The following is an 18565-nucleotide window of genomic DNA, read 5'->3' as shown; positions in this document are numbered from 1 at the left end:
TTAGTGGTCTGGCTAATGCTAATTTTAACACAATTTTGTCTCATTTAAAGGCATATGTACGTTGTTTTTTTTTTTTAAAGGAAATTCATGATAATTTCATTGAAAGTAAAGATGTTTATATTGTTACAAAATAATTTTTTTTTTTTCTTTAGCAGGAGTAAAGAGTAGCAGCCCTTTTCTTTAGTTATTACTTAATTTTTTTAGTGGTTTCTTGTGTCCTCTTCTAATCCTTCTTCAGTGGTCCTGGCCTTCATCTGCAATACCAATGAGTTATCATTTCCACTAATGGACGAAACCCAGTCATCATCTCTGCCCGACCAATTCATCCCCTCAAGTGTCTGTCTTGAGTGTGTGAAGTAGGCAATTGAATGCATCGCGTTAGAACGGAAGGTGGGTTTGTAACTCTGGGTCTTGCTTGCCCTTCTGTAGTGTTTTTCTTTTAACCTCAAATAGAGAATGGTGGGACGATCAAGGAAATAATTACGAGTGGGAATGAGTGCAGCCGTGTCGAGTATTATCTTCAAGCTTCAGGTTGAGTTGAGTCTCAAGGGTATGTTTTTTTTTTTGTATTGTTGAAATAGGATGCGAGGAAGAGGTTTTCGCTCAGTTATAATACATTACAAGGGTCAGAAGAGTGTGTATTTTAATGCATGTAAAAGGAAAAAGTGCATTTGAAATTCTTTCAAGTCAGATGTTTTCTTTCCAAAACCTGCAAGAAAGAATAAGAATTATTGGTTTCAATTTGAAATGTAAGTTTCAAATAGATTTCTTGTCTTTGAAATTGCTTACTTGTCTGAAAGCTTAGGTCATTGTTATTTCTGTTTAAAGACGTATACATAATAATATTTGGAAAACTTCCTTGACATTTCTCTTGTTGTGTCATCCTAGACTAGCGCTTGAGCTCTGAACTGTTTTTTTCGTAGGAGTTATTGGAGTTGAAAGTTAATGCTGTTCTTTCTTTGGCAGTTTATTTCATAAAGGTGTGTCGTGAGTCTGTGTTGTTACGGAACAAGTTCTGGTGGTGTGATGTAAGGTGAGGATGGATACTGAACATTGTGGAGTTGGATGAGGGAGTGTTCATACACTACTCACAAAAAGTTAGGAATATTCGACTTTAGGGTGAAATTTATGGAAAATGTAAAACGTTCATGCTACAGTGATATTAAATCATGAAAGCAGGGCATACAAGTAGAAGCATGAAATGGCCATTTCTTCATCTCAAACAATGTATTGAAACATAAGCTAACAGTGGTGGGTATACCACAGCAAAAAAATCAGTATCTCAATAACTTGTCATGTGTCCTTGAGCATCAATTATAGCATGACAGCGACTTCTAATGCTGTTCACAAGACGACTTATTGTCTGCTGAGGCATGGCATTCCACTTTTCTTGAAAAGCTGCCCTGAGGTCATTGAGGTTCTGGAGTGCGGGGTTATGACCCTCTACATAACGGCTCAGCTGATCCCATAGGTTTTCTATGGGATTCAGGTCTGGAGAAAGTGCAGGCCACTTCATTTGAGGTACCCCAGTCTCCAGCAGCCATTCCCTGATGATGCGACCTCAATGAGCTGAGGTATTGTCATCCATGAAGATGAAATCAGGCCTTTGTTGCTCATGCAGAGGCACAATGACTGGATTTATGATGTTATTCAGGTAGTATTTTGTCTTGTCACAGTACCATTCAAAAGGTGTAGGGCAAATCTGTATTGACTAGACACACATGCCCAGTCTGTAACACCAGGCTTGTCTGGTGACAGCACTGGCTGATCCATAGCGTTCTCCTTGATGTCTCCAACAGCGTTGGCGGCCATCATTTCTGCTCAATGTGAATTGACTTTAATCAACAGCACTGAGGCCCACTTGTTCCTTGTCCAGCGCAAATGCTCCCTGGCCCATGCAAGATGATGACGCCTGTGCCTGGTGGTGTGGTCAGGTACCCTTGCAGGTCATCTAGCACGCAGAGTCGCAGACCATGTTGATATAAGTGGTTTCAAGTGGTCTGATGTGACACTCTGGTGTCTCTCACCTCCTTTAAATGTGCCCTGGAGTTAAGTGGCATTCATCATCAGGTTCCTCAGGGCACTGTTCACAATTAGGCAGTCATCAGCATAGGATGTGGCCAAAGGACGTCCACTTCTATGGCTTTCTGTGACTCTTCCAGTCTCTCTGTGTTTCTGTTGCAACCTGCTGATGATACTCTGTGACAATAAGTGCAAACTTCCCCTCACAATTGCCTGGCCCTGTTGATCAGTTGTTATGTGTTGTCTTTGTCTCATGATGTCAAAATGTGAACAGCATGATGAAGAGGACTGTGTAAATACAAAATGTCATTGAACCAGAGCATTTAGTGGTCGGTTTATGGATCAGACACTTGTTATGATTTTTTTGCGGGTTAATCACTTTGTTAGACAACAGCATGTTATGCACTAAGTACTGAAATATTGAACAGATGGACATGTTCATTCAGAAGTTTAGAGAAGGTCAAATTAAGTTCACCTGTAAAGGTTATATCGTGCATTTTAAGTGCATTCTGAAATTTTCCCCCGAAAGTTTTGTGAGTAGTGTATACGGAATGAGGGGAAGAGCTTTGTCTTCATCTGCAACTGGACACTGGTTAGCCTTTAATGACCTGGAATGTGAAATATTATTGAAATATTATTACAATTTAAATTACTTTTCTATTTGAATATATTTTTAAATGTGATTTCTTTTGCCTGTGATGACCAAGCTGATATTTCAGGACCATTATTCAGTCATTAGTGTCACATAATCCTTCAGAAATCATTTGAATATACTGATTTGCTCCTCCGAAACCTTTCTTATTTTTATGAAAACAGTTCACATAACAGTTGTGCTGTTATTTGAAATGGATATTTGTTAAATTATAAATGCCTAGTGTCACTTTTGGTCAATTTAATGCACCTTTGCTGAATAAAAGTATTAATTTCTTAGAAAGAAAAAAAGACTGACCCAAAAATTTTGAACAGTATATAGTATTAATTATTTTATTTTATGTTTTTTTTTTTTGCTATGAATTCTTTGATACTGAAATGGCTTTTTGAAAATAAATTAACATGAGTTTTATCATGCTTTCCCAAAATGTATTTTATACATTTAAACAATTTTTTTTTTTTATACCAGTAGTTTTCTGCAAAGAAATCTGTTTGCATTTTATATGAAAAGCACAGATCCATCGGGGCCACCCGATGTGATGACAGTAACACCCTATTGCCTGTCAGAATATAACGGCTTCTCCTATCTCATCCAAATTGTATTCGTTCTGTAATAATTAAGTCATAAATGGCAGGCATGATAAATAGAAACTGTCACACTGGTTGTTGTTGTTGTTTGTCTCGGCTGCACAAATGATGCATGTCTACATTTGAGTCATGTAGAGAGCAGAAGTGGGTAAAGCAGTAGAAGAGGGCCTTTCTTAATCTCTACAGTGCGTCATTTCTGGACTGGTGAGCTTCAAAAGCTGAAAGGGTGAATAAGATGCTCATTGTGTAATCGTGAGTGTCATGAATAGCGATTGAATGCAGGCCAAGGTGATGTTGGGGCGGGACGCTCTTATGCAGAGTGGGAGTCGTGAAATGGTGGTTGTACCTATTGCTGAAGAGCATATGAAGGCCAAGCTGAGAAGTTTAGACGCCTCATTCAGCCATAAGACAATAAAATGGTGAAAAATAGTGGTGTTCTAGAGCTAAAGTACATTTATAGCTCCCAGAGGGATTTATTTCTCATGTGTCTATTAATAAACACAAAAGCTTTTTTGGCAGCTGCTTCCTTCTAATTTCTTTTAAGATGCTCTTTTTTCATCCTGTCCTGGAGGTGAAATTAGGACGCTCTCACAAGTTGGACTCAGCTTAATTTAGGCTACTAGGCGAAATGTTTTTTTTTTTTTTTTTCTTCTTCTTCTAGACTCATCTGAGATATTGATATATTCATGATGGTATTTTTCTGTGTGTGTCATGTTTTGCAGAATGAATCTCGTATTCTTCGTGTCAAGGTCATTGCTGGCATTGATCTGGCGAAGAAGGACATCATTGGTGCCAGGTAAGGAAGAATTAAAAGATGCGTCCAGAGAGACCTGTTCAGTCTATTCGTTCATTCATTAGCAAATGTTGGAAGCTTTTGGATGTGTGTGCGCATGAATGTGTTTGTGTATTTGCTCCTTTAGTTATGTGCCTGAATAACTGAACTTCACTCTGTGAGTCTCTCTCAATTTAGACAATAGACTTATCCAAACAAATGATCTGTCTGCCAGGAAAGGAGCACAAAGGGAACTTTTGTGCAGAGTTGCAAGTTCTCTTTATTTAACTCTGAAGTTCTCAGGTCCTAAAGTCAGAGGTCAGAGAGTGCGTAAATTACTGACTGTCATTTGTAAACATACCACTTAACTTTTTGAATATTGTAAGTTTAATGTCAGATGGGCATTAAAATTGCATAAAGCTTATTTGTTATTTTATAGGCCATTCACAGCATTTCATGCTGACTTTGACTATATCTATCTCTACGCACACCGTGGCAATATAATCATAACATTTTTAGTTTACTCTCCAGACTGATATACTATTTTATGTACGCACACACACACGTTTGTTTTTGTGAAAAGAGGGGACATCCCATAGGCGTAATGGTTTTTATACTGTACAAACTGTATATTCTGTCGCCCTTCATCAACCCTACACCTAACCCTAACCCTAACCCTCAAAGGAAACTTTGTGCATTTTTACTTTCTCAAAAAAACTCATTCTGTATGGTTTATAAGCATTTTTGAAAAATGGGGACATGGGTTATGTCCTCATAAGTCACCCTCTCCTTGTAATACCTGTGTCATATCCATGTCGTTATACACAGTTGTGTGCTGATATGTCACAAAAACAAGAGCACACATATATGATTCCAATCAGCTTATCTTTGTAATATGGCACAGATTCTTAAATCTTAGCTTCTTAATCAGTCAGTCAAACATTATATTATGGTATTAAGCAATATTTAAGGATAGAACTTTAGTGATTAGAACTAAAACTTGATAACCATGTATGGATGCATATTTGTCATTTTAACTGAACTTAAGACTTGGCGGTGATGCTTAAGATATTTTTGGTCATTGAGGGTTTCTGTTAAAAAAAAGTAATAGATCATATTAATTATTATTAAAAGATAATACTACTACTAATTCTACTACTATACTAACAATATACAATGCATTACAGATTGATGAGCTGCTGGGTTCATGAATATTAATCACGTTGTCTGGGTTCGGTCGAACTGATTTGCTGAAATCAAAACAGGGATGGTAATAGTTGAGCGCCAGCCAATGAAATTGCCATTTGCGCATTAGCTCCGCCCACTACCGGAGAAACCGGAATATTTTCTCCTTGTTCGAAAGAGTTGAATAATTCTAAATGTACTCCACTATTTTGACAGGAAAATAAAACAAAGAATATGGTTTACATGTAGCGTGTCTATTCAGTGTGGTAAAACTCTCGCTCTCTTTCTTTGCATGTGTGAGAAACAGCACTATCAGCAAAGCGACGGCGAGTCGTGCGCCTTCACACACCGTTTACATTTCAGCAAATACAGGTGCACTGTGCTTCCACTGAGATGATTGGAAAAAATACAGATCGCTCGATGGAGAGAGAAGCTCTGAAGCGCTCAGTCAGTGTTCAGCGAGTGAAAATATATCTGTGCTAATCTTATAATAGCCTCGAACACACACTGGCGAGTAAAATCTAAGAATTTATTAGCCGATGGCTAAATTTAGTAAAATTTAGTCGCATATGCGAGTGATTTATATTTAGTGATATATCATATTATATTATATATTATATTATATAGATTATATTTGTCCATGACTGTCATTTTTTTCAAACACCTTTAGTTAGCTAATAAATAATGTGAGTTAAGGTAGAAAATAATAACCACTTGCATTTACTTGATAACCGTTGCATTGTCCAACTTTGTGTCAAAATGCAGTATCATTTTACTACTATTTTTATGGGGATTAGGAAATTTTGACATCCCTATTGGAAGTTTGTAAGTTATGTTTATACCATACAATTGTTAAACATTTACAGAACCTAATATAAATGTAGCTTTAACGCTGCTAAGATGTCTAAGAAAATTGGTTTTTGTTTTGTTTTTATTTTAACTTCAGACTTGTGCCTTAAGAGGCTCAGGGAAGGTTTGGTATCAAATTAACCTTTGATACCAATACATTGAAATTCTCAAAAGGCTAAACAATTGGCACCTAATCACAAATCTGAGTTGAACTTCAACTTCAAAGTGGAAGTGTCTGGTGCTTGGCCCTCTGTAATGATAAATATCTGCTGCCTTATCTGCTGTTCCCCACTCTGTTCCATAATGGACTTATATTTGTTTTTGTTGCCTAACAGACCAGTGTATTTCTTTCCTTTTTTCTTTCACAGTCACTAACCTCACTTAGTCCAAGACAAAGTGCCACAATCACTTAACTTAGAGTAGTGTGTTATATTTGAGAAGTATTCTATTACTCAGCTAAGTTACTATAAAAATAAGAAGATTTTTTTTATGTTTTTAAAATGAAACTCTTATGCTGACCATGGCTGCATTTTATGTAATAAAAAATACAGCAAAAACAGTAATATTGTGCAATATATTATTACAGCTTAAAATAACTTTGAGGAATAAAATGTTAAAAGGAATGGAGTGCATTTAAAATAAAAATATTTTGTAATGTCTAAACTGTCACTTCTGATCGAATTAAAGTGCCCTTGCTGAATAAAAGCATTAATTTCCTTCCTCCTAAAAAACTTTACTATACCCCACTCTGTCAAAAAGTGAATATATCAGAGTTGTAATGGGTGTTTACTGAGGATGCAAACAAGAGGGCTTTAACAAATGTTAACCTTGGCTAATTGTCAAAATTGGTGCTACAACAAATAGTTGGTAACTTGATAATAACACAGTCTTTTTTAAGTGAGTCCGTTCATTTAGCGGCCATCTTGGCAACACCACCAGGCAGCTATTTTCCAGCCATTTTCTTATAATGTATGTATTGTGACTGTTGAGCTGTGGAAACTCTTGTGAGTTCATATTAGCTGCTGCCATAGGGTTAGAGTGAACCTTGGGGTAGTTTTGTAACCCAATCATATGCAAATAAATGTTCTACATTACATATAACCGGCCATGCATCTGTCAAAAAGGCATCTGGTTATTTTTACTGAAAAGTAGTATTTTTTTATATGCAGCAGTACGCTGTCATCAAATGTTAGTTTTTTTTGTAAAAAAACATTAAACGGCACATTTTCTGCAAAAGCCAGTTTTAATTCAAACAGGAAGAAATGTATGTGTGGAATGGCTTGAATTTGTATTATTTCTTTCTCTCAGTTCTCTCTTTCTTTTCATCTTTCCTGCTCCTGTGGTGTAGACGTCACTGCTCCTTCTGTTCTAACTGCGCTGATCTACTGTAGGCTCCATGAGACCTGTCTGCTCCAATCACGGAGTCCTATAGAGAGCGAGAGAGTGTGTGTGCGTGCGTGTGTGTGTGTGTGTGTGTGTGAGGGAGAGGGAGAGAGCGCATTCAACTGTCAGCATGAGTGTGTGTATCCCAACATCCTGTCGGCCATAGATATGCATTCTAATACCATTATGGGTATCTCCTCTATGGGCAGCTTGGTTAACGGCATGAGTCTCTTTCTGAGTCTGGCATGTTTGGTTCATGAGGACCATGCTACATCTGTGCTAATTTAAGCAAAATACATGCAGCTGAGCAAGTGGGATGCCACAAGGCACCCTCACAGATGTCTGAACAGAGAGTTTCCTTTTCTCTTGCACTAATCTGCGCAAAACGCACTGTTTATGGATTGGGATTCTTTTATCCATATATTAGTTTCAGTACTTTTTGTTTAATTTGAGTTTTTATTAATCTTTGTTGTTATCCAAGTGCTAGCAAGCTTAACATTGAACTGTATAGTTCTTAAACTCTGCGTTTTCATTTGACAACAGATTACTATCATCCTTGAAAGCCCTTGAAAATGTCAATGAAGCTGCAGTTTTTTGCACATACAGTTGATAATCCTGTTCACCTTTGGTTTAATTGATTTGAATCAGTTAAGTTTAGTGAGTTGAGAGGGTTCTCTGCCTCAGAATCCCCTTTTGATTTGTATTTCCCACATTTCCCCTCTAATTTCTGCTTTTCGCACACAATCAAGTAAAGAGCCAAGTCCCCTGCAAAGTCGCCCAACTCTATGGTAACAGTGCACACTGTTAGTGACCTTTAACGTGGAAAAATGACAGTGATTTAATGGTCTAAGATTTCTCTAGCGCTGACCCACTAAAGTTCAAAGATCCAAGAAATTCCAAAGCAGACAGATTTGTCCAACTCTTGACTTCTGTCTTCAGGCTATTTTCAGAATGATTTAGCCATTTTTGTCAGTTTTTAAAAAAAAATATTTATACACTTAACTTTTTTATCTGCACACACGAATGTCACTCATCATATTTTTTTATCTTCTCCTGGAAATGACATTTACTTTTATAGCTGGAGAACATCCGACTGTTCAAAACGCTTAATATGTTTACCAAGGCGAGAATGTCCCGTCTCATAATGTTTTATTCTAATAAAGAAAGCCGAATCCTTAAACATTCAATTAGAGGCAACAGGAAATCCAGAAATGCAATAAAAAATCAGAGAAGGCCGTTTCGGCTGCACAACAGTTTAAAGAAAAGCAAAAAAAAAAAAAAAAAAAAACTGTTCCAACTGTTCAGTAAATGAAAAATGCTGAGTTTGACTTTCCGCCTAAAACCTAATTTGCACACATTTACTGATTAGAAAAAGTACCGTGCTGGTGAGGATGAATGAGACAGAAATATATGAGCTTTTGCAAAAATTATGCATTTTCATTATGCATATTTTCAGTTTGCAATTTTAATTAGTGCAGCTTGAAGGGTAATGGAAACGCAGCTACTGCTCTTAACTGAAGAACTTTAATACTGCTTCTTTAATAAGAATCAATTTGTAATTTATACAGTGAAGTGAATATAGTGTTTTATTTTTATATTTGTTCATAACATTTCTTGAATGCTGCTGCCAAATACACCCACTGTACCTGAAAAAATATTATGTGTATTTGCACTAATAATGCATTGAGATATTTTTGGTGGCTCATTGCGCTTAAAAAAACTAATTTTAAAATGAACCACGTCCCTCATTATTTTCTCATTCATGCATGAGCATTGGGAACCAACTGAAATGTGCCCCAGTGTTTTTCTTTAGAAGTTTATAATCTGGTAGAAATAGGATTATCTTGAAACATCAGACGCAATCCAATACGCATTAATCCACAAATGACTTAAACTGTTAACTTTTTCAATCTGGCTGACACTGCCTCTGAGTTCAAACAAACCAATATCCCAGTGTAATTTATTTACTCAAACAGTACACTGACTAAACTGCTGTGAAGAGAGAACTGAAGATGAACACAGAGCCGAGCCAGATAACGAACAAAACATTGACTCGTTTATTGTCCTTCTCCGTTCAAAATGAGAATCAGTACACTGGCACCAAATATCAATATTTTGATGAATAAAATAAACAGTTTCTGGTCCCCATTAACTTAAATATATAAAAAATATATTTAAAAATAGTGTGGAAGTCACTGGAGACCAGTGTTTGGAATAACGGCGTTTAAAAGAACGGCGTTAGGTAACAACGTTATTTTTTCAGTAACGCGGTAATCTAACTAATTACTTTTCCCGTCGTTACAACGCCATTAACGTTACTGAATGTTAAATGCGGTGCGTTACTATGCATTGATTTAATAAACTATGCAATCCGAACACACCCCTGGCTCACACAGTGAGTGAGCAGGTGGGTTAATGACGAGATAAGCGGTTGTGATTGGCTAAGGAAGAGTCATGTGTTTCATGGTAGCCAATCAGAGCCATTGTTTTTACACACATGCCAGCACACGCGGCTGCGCCAAACACACACACACGCACGCAACAGTCAGCTACACAGAGATTCGCAGCAGAGATGGCGAGTGAGGAGCAATCCGATGAAAAGTTGGCATTTTCAAGGTGAAGATATAAGCACTACTTCAAATTCATTGTGGTCAAAGGCAAGAACATGCATGTAATGTGTACATGTAATGTGTGACACACGCATCTAAAAAGCTAGTGGCCAAAAACACTTTTCTTACAAAGATAATACTTGAAGTGCAGGATAAAACTCTTGCTGTCTGTTGACGTGCAATAAATATTGAAAGTTATGTACGAACACCTGTCTGTTCTACTCATGTCATTAGACTTGTGAAAACTGCAAAAAAAAAAAAAAAAAGTACAAATTCTCTTACATGTAGCAACTTTTTTTTTCTTTTTTTTTTTTTTTTACAGTAACGCAAATAGTTACTTTCCCTGTTAACGAGTTTTATTATAGAGTAATTCAGTTACTAACTCAGTTACTTTTTGGAACAAGTAGTGAGTAACTATAACTAATTACTTTTTTAAAGTAACGTTCCCAACAGTGCTGGAGACACCCACATTCTTCAAAATAACTTTCATGTTCAACAGAAGAAAGAAGTAAATGATTCTCTGCTGAATTTTCAGCAGTTTAGACTTGAATGAATAGAGAGAACCTGCACGTAACCTTTTCACAGGCATTCTGTTTTCATAGCTAGACAGATATCATGATCTATCATTATAGGAATGTCTAGCAATGTATCAATTATCGCAGAATTGCTGTATCCTGATGTTATTGGTATCACGAGCCATGTATAGTATTGTGTCGTAAGGTACCCTGTGATTCCCACCCCTGCAAATGATGTGTGTTTGTTTGTTAATCAATGGTTATCTTTGTAGCATATCTCTTAGTCAAAATAATTTTTCCATTGCGAAGACGTAACAGATTTATTACTTCATTATTTAATTGCCTGACCAGCCAAAGGTACATTTTATAGTACAAGATGAGAAATAAGTGATGTATCAGTATTGTTAAAATAAGAATTTACTGTTTAATAAATACATTTAATCTTTTCCAGTTTTGTGTGTATTCATTTTTAATGTTCATTTTCAAATTGGTTGTTGTGAGAAGGTCTTATATGTATTTTTGTCTCTTTACTTCCTGTCAGTGATCCATACGTCAAACTCTCCCTTTATGTCACTGATGAAAACCGTGAGCTTGCCTTAGTACAAACGAAAACCATCAAAAAGGTAAGTTTTATTCACACTCAGTAGCTTGTTTGTGACAATAAGGTTTAGTTTGTTTCTGAGAAATTTTAGGATGACTGAGAGAACTGAAAGCACCCAAAGTAAAGAAGCGATGAGAAAAGCATGTGATGGTTGAAGATGCTAAAGCCAGTACCACTAGGAGGAGTACTTCCATAGACCTGTGGCACTACTGCATGGGCTTTCATAATGATATCACGCCTTGAATAATATAACACAACAGTTGAATCAATTATAAGAACCGAGTACCATTTAAATGAGTGTTGATGTGACATTCATAGACCATCTTAAAGCCAAGTGCATGCTTTGTTTTGATGAAAACGTATTCTAGGCCAGACAGATAATTCTTTAAAAATGTTTTTAACAGCAGAAAACTGTTTTGATGCATGTATAATATTGTTCTTTAGAAAATGTAAAGCCCTAATTAATCTTAATTTAAATTTTAACATGTACTAATTACATTTACATTATAAAAAATACAAAATAATTAATGTTAAAAAAGAATAATAAATACTGTTACAAATATATTGCTTATTGTTTGTTAACACATTAACCAATGTTAATTAATATATGGACCATATTGCAAAGTGTTGCAAATATAGGAGTGAGAATAATTATTAAATATTAATAATATTAATATTATTAATATGAATTAATTTAAATTAATTTGGTAATTTATTAATTGTCTGAATAAATAATTAATAATTAAGGAAGAAATTAGGCTTCATATATTTTAAGTATTTTTATTTCCTCTTAATTTTCTTTGGAGGATTCTTTTAGACCACTGAATGAAAACTAAAAGTTTGGTCTGCTTGGAGCAGGCGATAAATTGATTTAGCTAGTCAGTCAGCATTTGGGTCCATTCAGTTTCATTAAGTCACTCTTCAGTAAAGTCCTTACTCTGGAATCTCCTGTGCTGAGACTGCAGACTCTTCAGGTTATGAATAGCTGACAATGCACTGCTGTGTGGAGCACAAGCCTCCTTGTTCCTCTGGTCTCACTGTTGATGGATGCTTTAGACGTCCTGCTTTGATACACTTGTCTGGGAACTCAATGGCCTGTGGCACATCAGACAGCAGAGCATCTTGTCATTATTATCTGAATGAAGATGTATATTTTGGCCAGGCATTTGAAAGTGTAAATATACTCATTATGAGCTATATCTATTTATATGGCTAATGCACTTTAACCTTAATACATTTTTGTGTGTCAGGAAATGTATTGCACTCATTATTGTTAATGGAAATGTTGACACTAAATATCCATAAAATAGATGTTTTATATAATTGGGACACATGCTCATCAAAAACCTGATATTTTTCCTTATTTAGTTACGTGCTTTGAGTTTACATACAGGTTAGCATAGCTTGTGAGATGCTAGTCTAAATTGTTTCTTACAAAAGGCAATTAACTATTGGAAAACTTTGTGTGGACAAAGATAAATAAGGGTGAAGCTGAGCTGCAGGCTGTGACAAGATTCTCTGTTAGTTAGGAGATGACAACTGCATGACCCTCAACAGTCATGGAGATGGATTGACCTGTGGCCGTTTGGCCTGGAGTAAGAGGAAGTCACCCTTGTCTAGGTTTAGCTTAAGGTGATGATTAGTTATCTAAGCAGGAACGTGAGAGATGCAGACTGTGAAGAAAGTGGAAATGGAGGGAGATTATAAAATCTAAAATTGAGTTTCATCGGCATAACACTGCTAAGAGAAAGTATGTGGTTTGATAAAAGAGTACCCTGTGGTACTAGTAGTTGTGGGAAGGCTGTTGAGTATGTAAATTGACTTATTTTGGTCGTTTTACCAAGTAGGATAAAAACTAGGCAAGCAGTTGGCTGTCGGATGCAACGGGCATGTCAGGAAGAATCAAATTGGAGGAAAGAAATTGGCCTGGCCGCCATAAGAGATGCAGTCACTGCAAAGAGAAATGATTTCAGTCCACCAGCATGATTTGCTGGCTTTATGCAATAAGGAGATGACTTTATACAATAAGGAGATTGGCAGATTGTTTTTTCTGATGGTATAAAATTATGGGATTAAATGAAAAGGTTTTTTTAGTAAATCAATTCAAAACTGATTTGTCCGATCATCACATTATATATATAGATATATGCAGATATAGATATATAGATATATATGGTTAAAAGTCTGGAAAGCATTTATATATGGTTAAAAGGCTGAAAAATATTGAGATCGGCCAGAGCTTCCATCAGTTATTACTTTGTGTTCTTGTATAATTTACACCTGGGTGTGTTCCTACACTTTAATAACTCTAAGCGTTTTCACAAGCTTTGGCACATGGTTCACAGACCAATAAATCAGATTTATTTAAAGCATCCAGCATGTCTGTGTGTGCGAATCATATCAGTGCATACGTTTATAACCTGCCCATCAAGGAGTCTTTGTGCAAATGACATTTTAATGTGCTACTTTGAGACCACATTGAGAATCTGTGATTCACAGTGTAAAATGTTTGTGGTATTTTGTGGTAATCAAATGCTGGATAACGTGAATATGGTATTTTTATTGTCAGTTCTACTGTCATTAACACAAAAGAGTGACATACAGTACAAGCTACTAAGAAATTCAGAAAATTTTAAGTTCAATGTTTTACTCCGATTGTACTGATAAAATACCTTTTAATAAACTGTTTTAACGTTTTAGCAAAAATGGAAAGCATTTACATGTTTTATTGCATATATTTGTTTCTCCATTGCTTTAAATCGACTGAGGTACTCCTCTGAGGACATTTTAAATGAAGCTGTCAATCAATCTGCTATGTTGACTTAGATTAAGTTCTTCTTCCACTTCAAGGATCAATAACAGTCAAGGATCTGGTGCACTCTCTCTGTCTGAATGTCAGCAACCACCCTTCTTTTTTCTCTCTCTCTTCTGTTTTTCTTGTCTCTGTGAGCGACCGTAAAATATTTTATTCAAGTATAGTAAATATTAGCCAAGGTCTCCTGTTTTAAATTTCCTTTGTGTTGTAAATCTTATCAAGTCAATGGCAAGCATCTTGTCACTGCTGTAGTTAGATGATGAAATGATCCAATCCACTTTCTCCATCAGAATAATTTTTTTTAGGTACCCTACTGGCTTTATTACTTAAATTTCTTACCAAGTGGGTATAATAATTCAGAATTTAATTAAGAATGTCTTTTAAATTCCAGTTTGATTCCTGAATTTGAGTTGAGTGTTGCAAACAAGATGTAGATTTATAATTTGGTTTTAAGGAGGAAAAATCAACAGACATGAAAGATCAACAAACATGTACATGAAGCGTTTGCTAAATCTGTTTTGCCAATATTGAGATTATGAGATTACCGTATTAGCTAAGGATGCTCTTGCTTTCATTTCAAGGTGACTTTATTTAAAATTGACTGTTTTTACCCATTTTTTTTTATGTTTTTTAACAAAAAATATTTGTGATCAAACCTAAATTGGCAGACCCCCTGCTGTACCGCTGCTAAAACCCCTAGGGGTCACAGACCCCCTGTTGAAGACTCTTGCTTTATTCCCCACCTGTAATCAGTAAAAGTGGAAATCAAAAAAAGATTTTAAAAGGTTGAAGAAAAAAGCAGGAACTCTCAACTTTGTAGAAAGCAAAAGTACAATTTTGTATCAGTTCATTTTGTATCAGTTCATTTTGTATCGGTTGTGTGAGCTGAATGTAGAAACGTGTAAATGAACATGGTTTTGATTCTTTTTCAGACTCTCAATCCTAAATGGAATGAAGAATTCTATTTCAGAGTAAGTTGCTTTTTCTGTTATTTATTGATTTATTTTTGTTTATCCTCAGGGAAGACAAATCTGGCTCATGTAATCCAGAAATTCACCTGCTCTGAAAACTACCAATGATTTTGTACTTGAATGTTCCCTACTGTACTTTTAATCTGTGATTTATGCTTTATTGAATCTTAACTTTTTACAGTGCTATTTAAAAAATCAACACTTTAGAACTATATTTCAGAATGCACATCTGTTATTTATACCTAATCTTTCAGCACCACCACAATTCTAAGAATCTATTATTAGAAGCAGCGTGTACGTTTGTGATGTCAATGGCCGATAATGTTGCTTGTGTGTAAAACGATCTAGTGAAAGATTGTGGGCTGCTTCATTTAGAAATCCATTCACAAGGACGTGATTTATAGATGCTATTCTAAGCCCACAATCATGACCCCACTATTCATTAGAGTACCTAGATTCACACCTGAATCTCAGAAAACAGCCCTGCCAGTAAAAGAGTTTTACAGTGTATTGCACATTGCAAATGCATGCTTTGGATAATTAGGTACCTTGAATGTGACTGTGAAATGTGTGAGTATGTGCATGTGTATTTCTGTCTGTAGCTTCATATATATAAATTGAATTTCATCAACAGTGGTTCACAAAAAACTTACATTCTTCTGCCATGTCTGCAGGTCTGCCCACAGAACCACAGACTTCTTTTTGAGGTGTTTGATGAAAACCGCCTGGTAAGATCCACCTTCAGCACATGAAAATCTGCTTAAAAATCTATTGAACTGCCTTGGTCGACTTCGAAGTTCCAGTCTACACATTGACAGTTTGTTAACCAAGCCATAGCTTTGCCACAATAAATGCATGTAAATTGAAATTTGAATTAGATGTAATGTCTATCAATGTGACTCAGGATTTCAAAATGCTTATGGCAAATATTATCGCCTTCATTTAGTGTGATTGGCTGCCGCAATGGCATTTATTATTATTATTTTTTTATAAAGTTTCAATAAAGTCAACTTTATGACATTCTCATTACTTATTCCCCTCTGCTTTCAATCCCACAATCCCCCTCACTTATTTTGAGAATTGAAAACACTCACCTATATCCACGGATAGTTTACACATACCATAACTATTATAGAACATTGAAATAGACACTTGCAACTAGCAAGAATGTCGCTAAGGGATAAAATACTAAATTGAGCAATTTTTGCTTTACATTTTGATATTGAATGTAGTATAGCAATATAATGAACATTATAGAATTTTTTTATTTTTTTTTTTTCTGTTAGTGATGTAATGACTATTCTTGGTGTCAGCTTGTGTGTTAACTGGTGTTCCAGTTTTCACTTCTCTATTTATAAAATAGCTTGCAACTCTCAACTGTTCCTTCGAAAGAATCGTTAGAGTCTGAATTTTTTTTATTTATTCTTTTCCGGCCCAGAAGATTCGGCACATTTGGAAGATTTAGTTGTTTGTCAGGCACTGACTGGTACATTATTAAATGATTTAATTATGAGACAATAAATTAAATTTCACTGTTATGCAACTAATGCTAGTGCTAAACCGTTCATTAGTGTCCCCATGGCAACAATGCTCAATTGCTTTGCTTGGTACCCATGACAAATTTTGCTCAAAGTACATAGTACAAAACCATTTGCATTTTTTTTAATGGGGAGATGATGTGAGAACCAGTTTAGAGTTCATTTATATCATTAAGACTGATTTCAGTTAAACAATTACTTAGTTTTGGGACCCAATTTGCTTCCGATTTATTGTGCAGAGAGTTGTCTCTCAAGTCTGAATTTAGCATAAATCCTCCAAATATGGTCTATACTAAATGGCAGTGTACTGCAAACTACAGTTATGCAGGTTATTTAAGGCATTATTAGATGATTACAGTGCAACTGCATCTAAACAGTGGTTCTCACCTGGTGGGTTGCAACCCACAAGTAGGTTACAATAATAGATTGTGAAAAGCAGGGGAAAATGATAAATGCAAATAACACCACTTATCAACTTTAAAAAATAAGGATAACTTTTTTATTTTTTTATTTTTTTTTTACTTTTTTTTTATGTGTGCTTATTTTTGTGTATTTTCCTTAGATACATATATTTGATGTCCAATGTAGAATCTGAGGCCAGAAGCAATACCAGTTGAGAACCACTGAGTGCATTTTGAAGTTTTGGATCTAGTTACTCTCAGAGTATAACATTCAGTTTGTGACCAGGCAGTGGTATTGTTCTCTGCTGTAACTCTGCAATGTATGAGTTGTTGTAGTTCACAGGGAAACGGTTGTTGTCACTCCTGTGTAATGGGATTTGGCAGAGTTTCAGTGCAGGGTTGAGCAGAAACTGAGCTTCTTCCTTATAAGTCTGAGGGAGCGCATGGATGGTGTCCCACTGACTGGACACAGATTTAATGAATGATTTTCACATGATACATGCTCTCAGTCTATTTCCAACCCTCTCTTATCTCTTTATTTTCTTCCCTGTGTCTTCTCATCCATAACCTTGTCATTCTTTGCCTGTTTCTCCTTTTCTTACCCTCTCTCCTGCTTTTTCAGTGAGAGTGCCTCTATCATTCTACTTTCTTTTGTACAAAGCATTTTGTAACTTTGGATTCCTTAACAGCTAGCTGTTATGAACTCTCACACACAAGTTCCACTACTGATTGGTGCCTATTTAACTATGATCCAGGCAAGACAGATAAGAGAATGCCTTCTTTTTTAAGTTAAGATGTGAATAAGATGGGTCACACACCACAGTTTATAGCAATTTTTGTAGATCCTTCTGAAAACCGCTGTCATGGAGACACATAACCACCCCAGAGTTGTGTGGGTGAGCGAATGTGTTTCTTGAAAACATTCCAGTTCAAATCACCCGTTTGCTATCATTCAGCCAAATGTTTGCTGTTTAGGCTTATGTAATGTCGGTTTTTATGAAATATTCTTTATATTAGCTGAGTAAATCGTATGTGAAGGTGTCGTATGTGTAGGTAGCACTGTGGAAGTCCTCTGTCGTTATTCCCAGAATAATTGGTGCTGTGGAACTAATGCTTACGCTATGAATTAGGGCTGCACGATGTGTCGTTTAAGCATTGATATCGCAATGTACAAATCCACGATAGTCACATCGCAGGATGTGCGATGTAGGCTGTCGTAGTTGATCCGTTATTCATTAACTGTACAGCCCTTGACGAATTTGATTCGCAGATTAATTTCACAGCAGTTTTAAAATTTTAAGTCCTGTGAGTTTAACAGGGCAGACAGAGAGAGCGCGTGTGCGACAGAGAGAGCGTGAGAGAGACAGAGCGCGCGAGAGAGAGCGAGCCCCGGCCGCACGCTCCCCATCTTCAAACAACACGAGCGCCGTCTTGCTCTATCTTCCTCGCGCATATTAGTCAATTGACACAATGATGTCGATGTTTAAATCATTTAAAATGAGAATGTAAGTGTGCTCATCCCATTTTTGTTTGTAAGAAAAAATTTGATTACATTTCATATCGCAATATATATCGCAGAAAAATAAAATATCGCAATGTAATTTTTTTCCCAATATCGTGGAGCCCTACTATGAATGATGTCTCCGTTCTTTGTTCACAGCTCCC

The 18565-nt window shown here is 36.0% G+C and overlaps 1 protein-coding gene across 17 annotated transcripts in view; it reads left to right on the top strand.

Moving 5' to 3' along the window:
* Positions 1–18565, top strand: part of LOC127941599 (E3 ubiquitin-protein ligase NEDD4-like) — a 70138-nt gene that overhangs the window by 8519 nt on the left and 43054 nt on the right. For 16 of the 17 annotated variants that reach the window (XM_052536843.1, XM_052536839.1, XM_052536844.1 and 13 more), the window contains exons 2-5: positions 3984–4057; positions 11116–11197; positions 14923–14961; positions 15636–15689. In XM_052536843.1, coding sequence (XP_052392803.1) covers positions 3984–4057; positions 11116–11197; positions 14923–14961; positions 15636–15689 — 249 coding nt within the window. Of the gene's footprint in view, positions 1–3983; positions 4058–11115; positions 11198–14922; positions 14962–15635; positions 15690–18565 lie in introns of those variants that run through there. The other variant, XM_052536845.1, reaches the window with a different exon arrangement.

This window comes from Carassius gibelio, chromosome A21 (genome assembly GCF_023724105.1).
Source record: "Carassius gibelio isolate Cgi1373 ecotype wild population from Czech Republic chromosome A21, carGib1.2-hapl.c, whole genome shotgun sequence".
NCBI lineage: Eukaryota > Metazoa > Chordata > Actinopteri > Cypriniformes > Cyprinidae > Carassius > Carassius gibelio.
Note: the sequence above shows the minus strand (reverse complement) of the source record. Positions and strands in the feature narration are given on the sequence as shown.